Here is a 17,060-nt window from a genome sequence, read left to right as displayed (position 1 = left end):
GCAGATAGAGATGTGGGGGTTTGGAGGGGGGTGACTGACAAGCAACCCTAGTTGCTAGGGGGGTGGGGAAGGGGTGGAAGACATGCTTTCAGGGTGGAGTTTTTTACTCTGTGATCATAATGTTTAATAGTTTGTATTCATGTACAGAATATATACATATTTATACAATATACACTGAGATATACACAGACTTTGTAGAAAGAGGACCGTAGCTTTGGAGGAGTAATATTGTTCTGTATATTGGAGAGGATTTATTGAGATATGGCAGCAAGACAAAGGGTGGTGGTTCAGACAGTTTCCAATGTCTGTCAAGTCTTTGTAGAATTCTCACAGTGGTTTCCAAATTTCCCCTCAGTTTGCCCTGTAAAGTCTGAAATGGCACCCTATTCCCTATATAGTGCACTACTCTAGGGATCCCATAGGGCTCTGATTAAAAGTAGTGCACTATGTAGGGAATAGGATGCCATTTAGAACGCAGCCTCTGACTAAAAGCGGAAGTTGACAGAGAACTGACTAAGCACCAAAGTAGCAGTGTCAGTGATGCCTCTGTTGTGGTTATGGCACTAGTACACCACAAAGATACACAACATAGTGTAGAGAACTACCAAAGTATTTACTTTCTATTCTGATCAAAGAGGAAATAGGGACAGGGTATTTCAATCCATCAATACCAGGCTTTCACTTTTCTTTGGGTCATTTAAGGTCATTATTAACAGATGTACTGGAGAGTTGAGTCTGCTGCACTGCAAAATTATTTTTTTTAAACTAGCTGATAATGTTGACAGAAAATAATGACGTGTCGGCTGATAATGTTGACAGAAAATAATGATGCAGAGGGCTGATAATGTTGACAGAAAATCTGTCGCCACCTGAGGCCCCTGCTATTTCTATTTTCACAGAGCAGACTTTCTCTCTGAGACTTTATTTTCTTCTTCTCCTCTCTCTCTCTCTCTCTCTCTCTCTCTCTCTCTCTCTCTCTCTCTCTCTCTCTCTCTCTCTCTCTCTCTCTCTCTCTCTCTCTGTGTCTCTCTCTCTCTCTCTCTCTCTCTCTCTCTGTGTCTCTGTCTCTCTCTCTCTCTCTCTTCATCTCTCTCTCTCTCTCTGTCTCTTTCTCTCTCTCTCTCTATCTCTCTCTCTCTTGTGACACGGGAGGAGCAGTGGGTGGAATCTAGGGTGAGTCAGTCAAGTCTCTGGAGTGTGTGTGTGTGTGTGTGTGTGTGTGTGTGTGTGTGTGTGTGTGTGTGTGTGTGTGTGTGTGTGTGTGTGTGTGTGTGTGTGTGTGTGTGTGTTCATCTGTTGTGATATCTTGTATGCTCTTCTTTCATTTCCAGTTCGTTGTGCTATTCCGAGCCAGGGTCTTCATTACTCATAAGAGTGACTCCCTTTCTTGGGTGGCAAACCATCCCTTTATAAAGTATAAAACCCTTCATTCCATGGTAGTATTATTATCAGAATTGTTAGTTATTGAGAAATTCCCACTATAAACATTGCATTATTAGCTCGGAAGGGGTCAGTTTGAACATATCAAATCAAATCAAATTTTATTTGTCACATACACATAGTTAGCAGATGTTAATGCGAGTGTAGCGAAATGCTTGTGCTTCTAGTTCCGACAATGCAGTAATAACCAACGAGTAATCTAACCTAACAATTTCACAACAACTACCTCATACACACAAGTGTAAAGGGATGAAGAATATGTACATAAAAATATATGAATGAGTTATGGTACAGAACGGCATAGGCAAGTTGCAGTAGATGGTATCGAGTACAGTATATACATATGAGATGAGTAATGTACGGTATGTAAACATATATTAAGTGGCATTGTTTAAAGTGGCTAGTGAATTTTTTTTTTACATACAGTTTTCCATTATTAAAGTGGTTGGAGTTGAGCCAGTATGTTGGCAGCAGCCACTCAATGTTAGTGGTGGCTGTTTAACAGTCTGATGGCCTTGAGATAGAAGCTGTTTTTCAGTCTCTCGGTCCCTGCTTTGATGCACCTGTACTGACCTCGCCTTCTGGATGATAGCGGGGTGAACAGGCAGTGGCTCGGGTGGTTGTTGTCCTTGATGATCTTTATGGCCTTCCTGTGACATCGGGTGGTGTAGGTGTCCTGGAGGGCAGGTAGTTTTCCCCCAGTGATGCGTTGTGCAGACCTCACTACCCTCTGGAGAGCCTTACGGTTGTGGGCGGAGCAGTTGCCGTACCAGGCGGTGATACAGCCTGACAGGATGCTCTCGATTGTTAATCTGTAAAAGTTTGTGAGTGCTTTTGGTGACAAGCAGAATTTCTTCAGCCTCCTGAGGTTGAAGAGGCGCTGCTGCGCCTTCTTCACCACGCCGTCTGTGTGGGTGGACCAATTCAGTTTGTCCGTGATGTGTACGCCGAGGAACTTAAAACTTACTACCCTCTCCACTACTGTCCCGTCGATGTGGATAGGGGGGTGCTCCCTCTGCTGTTTCCTGAAGTCCGCGATCATCTCCTTTGTTTTGTTGACGTTGAGTGTGAGTTATATTGTGCAACAGTCGATGTCTCCATACTAGTTACTGTAGTCATAAAAATGGCTCCCCATTAATCCACATTGTTGGTCACGACCAACCCCTCTTAAAGAATGTATACAAACGTTCCTTGGAACCACTACCAACATTCCTTAGAATAGCTATTGTTAAAGGGCATCCAAATCAAGATAAAGAGAAAATGAGCCGAATTCCTTGGGACCACTGCCAGATTGGGAAGAAATTCTTTGTTATGATTGCGAAATCCCCATCAGCAATACATGACCATTTTTGGAAGGATTCATTTGGGACACACATTGTACAGCAGTCAGTGTCTGCGTCCCCAATTGCACTCTATTCCCTTTTTTGTAAGATTGTATTATTTTTTTATTTTTTTATTTTTTTAAACAATACAAGACATACATACACAAACAACAACGCCATCACACCTGCCCAGACCCACCTCCTCACACCCTCATCTCCAGCGCCCGCATCACTCTCCGCCACATGGCCTCAAACTGCACCATTTTGTTTCTCTCTGTCGCCTCACGTACTTTCAACATCTAGATAATAAAGCATTTGACCTTTCCATAGGGTTAACAATGGAGGATTAGTTGACTTCCTGTTTTTATGTATACGTTTTTTCAAGATGATTGACGAGAAAGGTATCGTCCAACCCATCGGGTATCTCACTGCACTCTCATACACCGTGTCTTGAAAAATGCAGACAGACGCTGGCTTTGTCCCAAATGGCACCCTATTCCCTATGGGCCCTGGTCAAAAGTAGTGCACATTAATGGGAAAAGGGTGCTATTTGGGATGAAGCCATTGTCTTCATAACTGTGGTTGTCCTTAGAGTCACACTCCCTTTGTTCTCTCTTCGTTGTATGTCACTGCCCACTGGGCAAAAACTGGTTGAGTCAACATTGTTTCCACGTCAATTCTCCCGAATCAATGTGGAAATCAAAGGTAACCAATCAGTCATCAACGTGAGGGCATTTCGTCTTTTTTTCACCCAACTTTTACCCTAGGTCTGATGAGACGGTGAAATGTTATGTTGATGTAACGTTGCATTCGAGTTAGTTGACAACAGTGGAGCTAAAGGAGGAGGGGCTTGTTGTAATGGAATAGTATCGATGGAACGGAGTCAAACGTGGTTCCCATATGTTTGATGTTCGATACCGTTCCATTTGTTCCATTACAATTAGCCCTTCCTCCTATAGCGTCTCCCACCAGTAAATCAAAACTAGACGTTGAACTGATGTCTGTGCCCTGTGTGTGACCATTAACCCCCACTGCTAAAGTATGTAACCAACATTCCTCTGAATTACTACCAGTATTCCTGGCAATGAGAAATTGAGATATTGAGAGGAATATAGGTAGACATTCCATAGCCGATAGTGTTATGATTGTGACATGGACGGAATGGGCCAGGAATTGGGCCGGACACTTCTAATACAGCCCCCGCTCAGGGCCCACATTATTAGAGAAATTACAGATGTAGGATCTTAATTTGAGCCAGGGAAATAATCATGCAGCAACAGGAAATGTGAATTATTATGTGGATTATAATTAATGGAAATTCTTTGTAGGGGCTGATACATTTTTCATTAGGGTAAATCAAGTCTGACATTTTAAAGTGGAAACTACAAACTTTAGTAGCCTTATTAAACCTTGAATACACTACAAGTTTTCATTTTCTGCTGTGCAGGAAAATTCTCAGCAACAAAAGAGTGATCAAATTAAAATCCTACATCTGTATGATAGTTTTTTACAAAGAAATCCCACACAGACAGCCCAAATGGACCAGCCCATCTGGCCTTTGCCCAAACTGCCCTATGACCAGTCGGCCCCTGGATTGTGAAATCCCCAACATCAGCAACACATTACCATTTTGGGAACAATCCTTTAGAACACACATTGTCCAACAGTCAGCTGAGGTGAGTAATCGTGTGTTCTTATTGGGGGAAATGGTGTTTTGCCATAGGAATTTGATGGGTTGTCAGAGAACCAGGAAGCACCTGTGTGTTGCACAGGGACCTGTCTATGTGGCGGCCATTGTGTGGGAATCTTTTTATAAACCCCATGATGGAAGTATCTATAGTTCTTCTTGAAAGAGGAAGCCACTGGATGCGTAGGCTACATACCACCACTGTGTATGTAAGTGTGTGAGCGTGTGTGCGTGTGTGTAAATGTATGTGTGTGTGGCTATATTCTTTCAGGAAGTCACTTGATGCGTAGGCTACACATACTACCACTCCAGAGAGAGAAGTGATTGTTTACTCTCCTGTAAATAAATAAACATCCGTAGCTTGAACAAATTCAGAGGAAGAGAGACCATGTGAGACGAATGATTTGGTTACATTGATTGAAATCTCAACCAAGTTACCCAGAAACCCAGTGCATTTTCATGGAATATTGTATGTCGGGACATTGACATGTCATTGAGCCTGTCTGGTGTGACAATGCTCCATGCAGGCATGCCTAATCAAACAAAGCCCAAGTGTTAGAGAAAACAAATACTATTTGAATCAACGTCTGCTTCCCGTATGTCCTGACATATGTGTTGTACATAAGTGAAGTATGTCTTGACATATGTGTTGTACATAAGTGAAGTATGTCTTGACATATGTGTTGTACATAAGTGAAGTATGTCTTGACATATGTGTTGTACATAAGTGAAGTATGTCCTGACATATGTGTTGTACATAAGTGAAGTATGTCCTGTGTTTTGGATTTTGTGTATGTGTGTGCCAGGAGCTGCAGTATGTTTCCAGAAAAATGTCAGCTAAAGGGACAATAAAGTATTCAATCAATAATTACCACTAGGCCTAAACGGTCCTTATCACTGTCAGACTGTCTGTAGCTTCAGTACAGTATATTTAGTGTATCAGTCATTCACAAAAACCTCCCTGTAAGAAGGATTAAGGCCTGCACAGGCTGCAGACAACATCCTAAACATATTAGCTACAACACTGCACTGAGGCATGAACAAAACCAAGGCAATCCATATTAGCTACAGCACGTGCACTGAGGCATGGGTGTGTGTGTGTGTGTGTGTGTGTGTGTGTGTGTGTGTGTGTGTGTGTGTGTGTGTGTGTGTGTGTGTGTGTGTGTGTGTGTGTGTGCCGAAGACTAGAGAAACGGATGGTGGATGGTGTGAGTGCTTCCCACTCTTCAGTAAGTGATGTCATGGCCCCAGATTAAGCAAATACTGCCTTACTGCCTGCGGTCTGTTCTGCTACGAATACTGCCTTACTGCCTGCTGTCTGTTCTGCTACTAATACTGCCTTACTGCCTGCTGTCTGTTCTGCTACTAATACTGCCTTACTGCCTACTGTCTGGTCTGCTACTAATACTGCCTTACTGCCTGCTGTCTGTTTTGCTACTAATACTGCCTTACTGCCTGCTGTCTGGTCTGCTACTAACACTGCCTTACTGCCTGCTGTCTGTTCTGCTACGAATACTGCCTTACTGCCTGCTGTCTGTTCTGCTACTAATACTGCCTTACTGCCTGCTGTCTGTTCTGCTACTAATACTGCCTTACTGCCTACTGTCTGTTCTGCTACTAATACTGCCTTACTGCCTGCTGTCTGTTCTGCTACTAATACTGCCTTACTGCCTGCTGTCTGTTCTGCTACTAATACTGCCTTACTGCCTGCTGTCTGGTCTGCTACTAACACTGCCTTACTGCCTGCTGTCTGTTCTGCTACTAATACTGCCTTACTGCCTGCTGTCTGTTCTGCTACTAATACTGCCTTACTGCCTGCTGTCTGTTCTGCTACTAATACTGCCTTACTGCCTGCTGTCTGTTTTGCTACTAATACTGCCTTACTGCCTGCTGTCTGGTCTGCTACTAATACTGCCTTACTGCCTGCTGTCTGTTCTGCTACTAATACTGCCTTACTGCCTGCTGTCTGTTCTGCTACTAATACTGCCTTACTGCCTGCTGTCTGTTCTGCTACTAATACTGCCTTACTGCCTACTGTCTGTTCTGCTACTAATACTGCCTTACTGCCTGCTGTCTGTTCTGCTACTAATACTGCCTTACTGCCTGCTGTCTGTTCTGCTACTAATACTGCCTTACTGCCTGCTGTCTGTTCTGCTACTAATACTGCCTTACTGCCTACTGTCTGTTCTGCTACTAATACTGCCTTACTGCCTACTGTCTGTTCTGCTACTAATACTGCCTTACTGCCTGCTGTCTGTTCTGCTACTAATACTGCCTTACTGCCTGCTGTCTGTTTTGCTACTAATACTGCCTTACTGCCTACTGTCTGTTCTGCTACTAATACTGCCTTACTGCCTACTGTCTGTTCTGCTACTAATACTGCCTTACTGCCTGCTGTCTGGTCTGCTACTAATACTGCCTTACTGCCTGCTGTCTGTTCTGCTACTAATACTGCCTTACTGCCTGCTGTCTGTTCTGCTACTAATACTGCCTTACTGCCTACTGTCTGTTCTGCTACTAATACTGCCTTACTGCCTGCTGTCTGTTCTGCTACTAATACTGCCTTACTGCCTACTGTCTGTTCTGCTACTAATACTGCCTTACTGCCTGCTGTCTGTTCTGCTACTAATACTACCTTACTGCCTACTGTCTGTTCTGCTACTAATACTGCCTTACTGCCTGCTGTCTGTTCTGCTACTAACACTGCCTTACTGCCTGCTGTCTGTTTTGCTACTAATCCACTGGCATCCACCTTCTTTCCTTCCTGTTATCCTGGCACCATGGATCCCTGTTTCACTTATGTCAAGCTCACATTTTGGACTAGCTAAGGAGCAGAGAAGATTGAAGTATTTTTTTCTCTCATTCTTTCTCTGTTTGTTTTTGTTCATTCTCTCTCTCTCTCTCTCTCTCACTCTGTCTCTGTGTGTGTCTGACAGAGAGAAAAATAGGTAGGCTACAAAGGAAGAGAGAGTAAAAGAGAGAGAGACTCTCGCTGTCTTGCTTATCTTGTAGCATTATTCACATCTATCCATTCCCATTCTAAGACACATACACAATGGCACAGTCTATCTAACTGTTGTCTATAGCCTAACATACAGTATTGCATGAGTCCAGTAGCATAACATTTAAGCCCCATTAGCCCATAATGAGATTACAACCAGCAGATATTGCCTAAAACAGCCGGCTAAACATGGAATAACAGACAGAGTTTACCTTGCTTTAGTCAATAGGCTACATAGTCCAATAGAGTCCTCTCTCTTTCTCAGACTATTCTGTCAATCATTGATTTAGTTTCCTGATTCATCGACCTATAGGCTATCAGTGGGCTGGTGGTGGTGAGGTCAGGTGTATAGAGTATAGAAATCGAATCTAAATTGTATTTCTATTGTATAGAGTCAATAGTCTCTATTGGGGCAGGGGGCATTTCAGATATTGTTAGTTCACGATAACACGGATAATATTCTAATGTCTACTCAGATATGAGAGGCGTTCATAGTATTTCGTTGAAGAATGCTGTTGTTGTGGTTCCTAGAATGGCCAGTATAAACATGAGAGCGAAAGGTTTGAATAGCCATGAGTAATAGTTAAGTCAAACTGAGAGCATAAATTCACTTCACCCCAGACAGAGCGGGGTTAGAACGGTTAGAACGTAGTCAACACTCCGGCGTGGGCAGGCTCTCTTTTGATCATACTTGTCGGTGTCCATATATGGTTCGTGATGTCACGAGCCGGAGGTTCCGTCGATATAAAACCGATCCGACGGTATCCCCTTGGAGGAAATCTAAGCAACTACCAGGTTCACTAGGGCGCGTTCAGTTTATTCGTCTCTGGCGGCCCGTAAACAGTAATTGCTTATAAAATAATTCCCACCGTTAGAGGCAAACATGAAAGTCTCAAGCATAGATTGCCGTCGTCTCAAAAAGATTATCAGGAAGGAATGTGGAACCTCTCTCATTGTGGATTGTCGACCTTATTTTTCGTTCTCGAACTCTAATATCAAAGGCTCTGTCAATGCCAACCTGAACTCGGTTGTTGTCCGGAGATCCAGAGGAGGGCCGGTACCTCTTCAGTTTGTGATCCCGGATGAGAAAGCCCTGTTACGGCTGCGAGAGGGGAGCATATCGGCAGTGGTGGTTCTTGATGACCGAGCTTCTCACTGGCAGAAACTGAAAAAGGACAGTATCGCACAGATAGTGATTAATACGCTCAATAATCTGGCGAGTGGGACAAACATCTGTTTCCTAAAAGGTGAGAATTGTTACAAAATTCTGAAATCATTGGACTATAAAACTCTAAATCCATTATAAGTTTGTCTGGGTAACTTTTTCACTAAGTGTCCAGGGCTATTACTAAGTGTCCACTGTCGGAAGCCACTTGAACACAATGTTTATTACAACCGATTGGCTTCGCTAATAAATTATGCTATTATAAAAACTATATTTTGGAGATAATAACATGAAATGGTTGACATTCAATATGCCTTATAACATCCTCCCCTTTTGTTTAGAAAACTATGTGTGTGACCCATATCCCCATATCTTCAAATCAACACATTTTTTAAAAGGCCTTCGTATAGTTTTCCATGGACTGACCTATGACGCAAAGTCATTGTTTTATTTGACCGTGTTGTAGCAACCCTCCCATTTGAGCATTACACTTCTCAGCTCGAGCTCTCGGTGAGATAAATGTAATGTGTGCGCCAAAGTAGTCCAGATGAGTCAGTGCGCGAAAGGCTTGTGAGAACTCGAGAACGTCATGACTGGTTGTTCTGAGAATGTTCTATGTGTGAAGGTTCACAAGGAAAGCATACATTTTCTATAATTCGTTTCGAACATTTATACCTCTTCCTTTCGACTATGTGTCAGAACCATTCATTTAAAGTCTGTCAGATTGTACTCATAGACCTAAATTGATTATTTTAATTGAAACGCAGATTAATTACTATGTTAGAATAAGGTTATATGACGTTATAATCCATTATAAGCACATCGTTTTCACGGCCTGGTATGAGACCTAAATCTAGTTGGCAAATGCTGACATTCATGACGCACAAATAAACATTTTATCATTTTTTTCAATATTTTATTTAACCTTTATTTAACTAGGCAAGTCAGACAAAGCTGTCTTGGGTGTATAATTTCTTTAAAAATGTCCCCTGGTGGAATACATTCAATTGTAGGCTATTGAATTTCATACAAATATTAAATGTATTGTTCTGTGTATTTACCAGGGGGGTTTGAGAACTTCCATGGCCAGTACCCTGAACTTTGCACTGAGGGCGTGAAGCCCGTCGGCGTCGACCAGAACAACGGAACCGAAACCGGGAAATGCAGGCCGAGTATCGCCCTATGCTGTGAGAAACTGGGCTCCAACCTCAAACCAGATTACGATCAGGTATGGAAACGAAAACAACTTCCTTTTTTAGCCTGCTGCCTATTCTTTCAGGGTTAGGTGGCTAGCCACTTCCCCTAGGTTGGGCTGGGGTTTAGGGTTGAGGCTGTGGCTGCAGGGTTTTTGACTGAGTGGAATATCCCTGTTAGATAAGAATGACTGTTCTGTACTCGGTTTAGTCATACTGTCTTCTTGGCAATTCAAAATAGATTTATATAGCTGAATGTACTGTATGTTCAGAGATATTTGTGGACTTGATAGAGCACATTTAGTTTCATTCAAGGAAAGACATAAAAAAAACAAAAAGCCTACTCATAGGATTATAAAAGGCACATATTGTCTAGCTGATCTTAAATGTACAGCTGTACATTCATAATGATATATTTTGTCTATGGAGTCAGATATGTTACTGACCATTCTCACAACAGTGGCCTCCACCATTCAACATTCTCTCCGACACACGCTTGATATTAGCTTTGACCTTCACTGCATCCCAGTCATCAAGAGAAGATGGCCACTAGTCAGAGACCCCCAGCTGACATCAGAAGTCCTTTTATAACCTTTTCATCCCTGACCTTTTCCCTACCTCTTACACCATCATGATAGGCTAACACAATCTGTTTACAGTACAGAAAATGTACTATTGCGTCTTGCACCGTACATGCCTCTCAGTATCTCCATTGATGTATGTACTAAAGGTGTAGGATCTTAATTTGATCACTCTGTTGCAGAATAGTAGTGTATTTGAGGTTTTAAAAAGGTTTCTGAAGTTTGTAATTTCCACTTTGAAATTTCAAACTTGATTTTCCCTTTTGAAAAATGTATCAACCCCTACAAAAAAGTCAATTTATAATAATCCACATTTCCTGTTGCTGCAGGATTATTTTCCTGCTGTAGAAAACTGGCTCAAATTAAGATCCTACATCTGTATTTGTTCTCTACCCCCTCCCCTACCCATTATTGTGTCTTTAGGGAAACCCTGTGTTTCATGTACTGTATCTCTGCCACACTCTGTCTCTACCGCTCACGGATTTAATATCACTTTGTTGTGTCTCCCCTCTATCTTGGCTCACACACTGTGGTTCTTATGTCTAATATCTCCCCCCTTTATTATCTACCCTCTCTCTTCAGGGCAAGCCGGTGGAGATCCTTCCTTTCCTGTACCTGGGCAGTGCCTACCATGCCTCCAGGCAGGACTATCTGAGTGACCTTGGAGTCACAGCCCTGCTGAACGTCTCCAGGAGGGACACCAGGCCCTCCAAGGGCCACTACGACTACAAGTGGATCCCGGTGGAGGACAACGTCACAGCAGATATCAGCTCACATTTCCAAGAGGCCTTCCAGTTCATTGGTGAGTGTCGTGGTCTGGACATTTTGTTCTCTCTTTTTTCCTGCTCTCTTCTCCTTTTTTTCAGATTTCTTCTCTGCTCTTTTCTTTTCTCTTTTCTTCTTCTCTCATGGAAAAGATAGGATTCCAAGTCCATTAACAAAGGGGATGGGGCAACTCAATTAAAATAGTTAATGGCTTCACCCCCCCCCCCCCCCCACTGCCAATCTAAAAGAAGGACAGGCAACAACCTCTCACTAATCTGTTAGCCTCATCTGCCTTCTCTCTCTCTCTCTCGAAATCCCCAGATTGGCTTCATTCAGAGAACAGCTTCTGTGTGCTCCCTCTCCTCACTCCCTCCCTCCACCTCTCTCTCATCCTCCCCCATTTTAAGTTTAAAAAGAGATTCTCTGCAATGCCGTCATTGCCTCCCGGCTCACAGTTAATCTCGGCTAGTGGCTTATTGCGGGTTATTACCGGGTGTGGTCAGTTCACTCAGTCAGTTTGTCAGTGTGACAAATGTTGTTAGTTAGTTCTACTTACTAATGGTGGGTGGAGGGTTTTTGAAGGAGAGAGGCTGTGTTCACAGACACAAAGGTACACAAAGGTTGTTTAGTTATTGTTTATCTGGGTCATATTCATTAGGGCAAACCGTAGCGAAATGTTTCGCAACAGAAAATGATAACAGGCATTTATTGGTCAACTTCAGGTAGTCACGCCCTCCCTGTTTCAGTCGTTTTTATTCTGTTTGGTACCAAAGTAACTCAACTATGGTGCATGTGTTCAGAGACAGAGCCTTGAGGGAACAGAGAGTGAATGTGTGATAGAAAGAGGCTTGAAGTGTTGGATAATAGCGCTCACAAAGATGTTGAGCAGCCTGCACTTCTATTTATAAATGTAGTATCCAGGCACAGCCGAGGACAAGCTTGAATCTCATTCTCACCCACCATGGAGGCCTCACCTGACCTGTATCAATGGTGGAGCTGTTGCTGTTCTTTGTTTTAAGCCCCCACATTTAAGCACCTTTGCCTAAAGCATGTAAGCATTACGTAAGACAAAGAGGTGTCCTTCTCCGCCCAGGGCTGAATCTTAACAGAGGATGTCTTCTTGAAAAAACATTATCTTCAATTAAATAAAATCCAACTGGATTTATCACATGCGCCAAATACGATTGGTGTATACTGTACGGTGAAATGCTTGCTTTCGAACCTTTCCCAACGACGCAGAGTTTGAAAAATAATTACACAAAATTAAGTAGTAACTAACACAAGAGGAATACAAATAAAATACACAAGAATGGAGCTATATACAGGGAGTGTTCAGATATTCACTCATTGCATCCAAATCTAAAACAATAGGCTTGTTTCTCTTTATGAAGACACATCTCAATTCCCCTAACCTCTGGATGAATTCAATGTGGTGGAGGTAGAATATTATTCTGTCAACCAACCATTTAGCTGGAAATAGAGGATAAAAACAGCAGTCAAAAACATCTTTAGGCACCCTATTCCCTAAATAGTGCACTACATTTAACCAGAGCCATATGGGTTCCAGTCAAAAGTAGTGCAATATGTAGGGAATAGGGTACCATTAGCCAGAGGATGGGTCATTAAAACACCCACAGGCTCTCTAGCTGCCTCTCAGAAAGCCTCCCAGCACTCCAGATGGGAGCAGCTTAATGATTCATTCATTTGGTTTTCACAGGATCGGAGCTGTCAGAAACTATCGCTGGCTGTTCCCCCCTGTGGCTCATACATGTGTGTGTGACACAGATAGAGATAATCTAGGTTTGTGTGTGTCTGTCAGATAGTGTGGAGGAAGTGCATGTAATACTGAAGTAGAATAAGTTCCCTCTCCCAGCCGTGGTGAACTTAGTATAGTACTGCTCAGCTCCCCCACAGGCACGTAGGAGAGAGAGACATGGTCTCGTGTGCAGCTGTGCAGGGTGAGTCAGTCAGCCCTGCCGCAGTGTGTGTTTCTAATGGGAGAGTGGTGACTGAGTGGCAGCAGGGCTCTTATAGGTTCTGTGTGGGCGAGAAGAGAGGAAGAGCGAAGGGGTGGGGAGGCAGGTGATGATTAGACACTGAAGAACGGGATTCAATCTCTGCGTTCACAAACTAAAATAGCTCTGACAGCACTCGTTTCCTGTGAGAATTTAGCCAGAGTGGTTCTATTCTAGGATGCAGTTATCCTATTCAATTCTTCTATATTTGAGTTACACAGTGTAAGTGGCTACGTGGCCATACTCCATTTCTGACCAAATGTAACAATGTATTATAGCTTATGTTTATCATGTCATTAACGTAAATGTTACCGTTTTGTCTCCTCTCCAGATGGTGTGAAGCAGACAGGGGGTAGAGTCTTGGTGCACTGTGAGGCCGGCATCTCCCGCTCCCCGACCATCTGTCTGGCCTATATCATGAGTACCAAGCGGCTACAGCTCGAAGAGGCCTTTGACATCATCAAACAGCGCCGCTCCCTCATCTCGCCCAACTTCAGCTTCATGGGCCAGCTGCTGCAGTTCGAGTCTGAGGTCCTGTCTTCGACACCTATTACCGTGGCAACGACCCCCGAAACCGCCACCGAACCCGCCACGCCCTGTTGCATCGGTAAAGAGACGGTCTCCTTCTTTGGGAGTTCGAAAGAGTACACATTCAACAACAATAACTTTGACTTTGAACCTTCCACAGTTTTCGCCCCCCTCCCTACCTCCTTCCTCACCCCCATGCCTCTTCAGACTCCTCCACTCCGCCATTTTAAATTGAGCCCTATAACTGCACTGCCTTAAGATGTTACTGTTTAGTAGGTCTCAGATTACTTGAAAAATAACAATAACAAAATACAAATAAAATGCTCTATTTGTCTGGTGCTGGCACAAGCCAGTAATGAAGTGGAACGGCTGGCTATACAGAAACAAAGACTGAGAGAAGATATTGCGTTGATCGTCTATATGGGATTTTTCATTCAAGTTGGGAAAAGTCCCTGAAATTCAGACTACAGTCTTTGTTTGAACTTTGAACTGCAGCGTGAAACCACAAAGACTACTGCAATACATGCCTTAGGTTGATAATGTGATGTTTTGCCTATTCACATGCCGCATCGAGGCATTTTAACCTAATTTATTTGATACATCTTGTCCGTCTGATTGTCTGTGTTTTTTCTAAATACAAATGTGGATGCCAATAAATGTTTCCACCAGAAAGTACCTTTGTGTTCATGTTCTCTTTTTCTCAAATATGAACCTTATAATAATAAAATTGTGATATATATATGAGGCCCTATAAAGCCATGTTATATATATATATATATATATAAGACAAGACAGGGAAACATTGGAGGAGGCTGGTGAGAGGAGTTATAGAAGGACAGGCTCATTGTAAAGGATATGGAAACCAGGTTTGACACCGTTCCATTAATTCCATTCCAGCCATTACAATGAGCCTGTCAAATCAAATCAACATTTATTTGTCACGTGCGCCGAATACAACAGGCAGGATACAATGCATAGTCCGGGTAGCCATTTGATTAGCTGTTCAGGAGTCTTATGGCTTGGGGGTAAAAGCTGTTGAGAAGCCTTTTGGTCCTAGACTTGGTGCTCGGATACCGTTTGCCATGCGGTAGCAGAGAGAATTTTTATGGCCTTCCTCTGACACCGCCTGGTATGGAGGTCCTGGATGGCAAGCAACTTAGCCCCAGTAATGTACTGGGCCGTACGCACTACCCTCTGTAGTACCAAGCGGTCGGAGGCTGGGCAGTTGCCGTACCAGGCAGTGATGCAACCAGTCAGGATGCTCTCGATGTTGCAGCTATAGAACTTTTTGAGGATCTGAGGAAACCATGCCAAATCTTTGTAGTTTCCTGAGGGGGAATAGGCTTTGTCGTGCCCTCTTCACAACTGTCTTGGTGTGTTTGGACCATTCTAGTTTGTTGGTGATGTGGACACCAAGGAATTTGAAGCTCTCAACCTGCTCCACTACAGCCTCGTTGATGAGAATGGGGGCATGCTCGGTCCTCCTTTTCCTGTAGTCCACAATCATCTCCTTTGATTACGTTGAGGGATAGGTTGTTATTCTGGCACCACCCGGCCAGTTCTCTGACCTCCTCCCTATAGGCTGTCTCGTCATTGTCAGTGATCAGGCCTACCATCAATCAATCAATCAAGTTTATTTTATATAGCCCTTCGTACATCAGCTAATATCTCGAAGTGCTGTACACTGTTGTGTTGTCTGCAAACTTAATGATGGTGTTGGAGTTGGGCCTGGCCATGCAGTCGTGGGTGAACAGGGAGTACAGGAGGGGACTGAGCACGCACCCCTGAGGGGCTCCAGTGTTGAGGATCAGCGTGGCAGATGTGTTGTTACCTACCCTTACCACCTGGGGGCGGCCCGTCAGGAAGTCCAGGATCCAGTTGCAGAGGGAGGTGTTTAGTCCTCCTATAGCTCCTCCCACAAGCCTCCACAGGGCAACATGTGCTACTACTTACAACTATTAAGCCTTTCTTTGTCCCGGGTGGGACATATAGGCCACAACAATCTTCTGCCACCGGAATCTGTCTTTGGCCACAGCAACATGCACAACACAACATACAACATCAAATATTGCCAATCAATAAACCCTCCCTAGGAGGGGTGCGTCACTTGAGTGGGTTGAGTCACTGACGTGATCTTCCTGTCAGTGACTCAACCCACTCAAGTGACGCACCCCTATACTCGCCCTCGTCTCAGGATGGTAAGTTGGTGGTTGAAGTTTTCCCTCTAGTGGTGTGGGGTCTGTGCTTTGGCACAGTGGGTGGGGTTATATCCTGCCTGTTTGGCCCTGTCCGGGGGTATCGTCGGACGGGGCCACAGTGTCTCCCGACCCCTCCTGTCTCAGCCTCCAGTATTTATGCTGCAGTAGTTTATGTGTCGGAGGGCTAGGGTCAGTCTGTTATATCTGGAGTATTTCTCCTGTCTTATCCAGTGTCCTGTGTGAATTTAAGTATGCTCTCTCTAATTCTCTCTCTCTCTCTCTTTCTCTCTCTTGGAGGACCACCGGACGTGCTACCTGTCCCAGACCTGCTGTTTTCAACTCTCTAGAGACAGCAGGAGCGGTAGAGATACTCTGAATGATTGGCTATGAAAAGCCAACTGACATTTACTCCTGAGGTGCTGACCCGTTGCACCCTCGACAACCACTGTGATTATGATTATTTGACCCTGCTGGTCATCTATGAACATTTGAACTTGGACATGTTCTGTTATAATCTCCACTCAGCACAGCCAGAAGAGGACTGGCCACCCCTCATAGCCTGGTTCCTCTCTAGGTTTCTTCCTAGGTTTTGGCCTTTCTAGGGAGTTTTTCCTAGCCACCGTGCTTCTACACCTGCATTGCTTGCTGTTTGGGGTTTTAGGCTGGGTTTCTGTACAGCACTTTGTGACATCAGCTGATGTAAGAAGGGCTTTATAAATACATTTGATTGATTGATCACAATCATTATTTGAACCGTATTTCAAACACAATAACAAAGTAATCAGTGGAAGTTGGTGGGAGGTGTTATAGGAGCACAGGCTCATTTTAAAGACTGGAATGGAATAAATGGAATCAAACATGTTTGATACCATTCCTTTGATTCCATTCCAGCCATTAAAATGAGCCCATCCTCCTATACCTCCTCATACCAGCCTCTTCTGACACATATGCATAATTAGGATAATGGATACATAACCATACAGTGGTAGGCTAGGCCAAGAGATTAACATTAGGCAACAGTGACACCTGCAGCGAACTAAAAACAGAGAGATCCAAACTAGAACACTCCACTGGCCACTGACTTTGAATGCATGCATGGACACTCCCACAAATGTAGTCTATGATTACTACATTGTAGCAATTTTGAGTTTATTAATGATACAGA

At 43.6% G+C, this 17,060-nt stretch overlaps 1 protein-coding gene across 1 annotated transcript; it reads left to right on the top strand.

The window, feature by feature from the left end:
• The first annotated feature begins 8,213 nt into the window (after positions 1 to 8,213).
• On the top strand, positions 8,214 to 14,372 carry dusp5 (dual specificity phosphatase 5). Its single transcript, XM_038979137.1, has 4 exons — positions 8,214 to 8,697; positions 9,680 to 9,843; positions 10,972 to 11,191; positions 13,501 to 14,372. The coding sequence occupies exons 1-4, from the start codon at positions 8,334 to 8,336 to the stop codon at positions 13,953 to 13,955; spliced, it is 1,203 nt and encodes a 400-aa protein (XP_038835065.1). The 5' UTR covers positions 8,214 to 8,333; the 3' UTR covers positions 13,956 to 14,372.
• Positions 14,373 to 17,060: the final 2,688 nt, after the last annotated feature.

The sequence above is a fragment of the Salvelinus namaycush genome, chromosome 39 (genome assembly GCF_016432855.1).
Source record: "Salvelinus namaycush isolate Seneca chromosome 39, SaNama_1.0, whole genome shotgun sequence".
In the NCBI taxonomy this organism is placed as follows: Eukaryota; Metazoa; Chordata; class Actinopteri; order Salmoniformes; family Salmonidae; genus Salvelinus; species Salvelinus namaycush.
The sequence above is the reverse complement of the archived record's forward strand: the minus strand, read 5'-3'. Positions and strand labels throughout refer to the sequence as shown.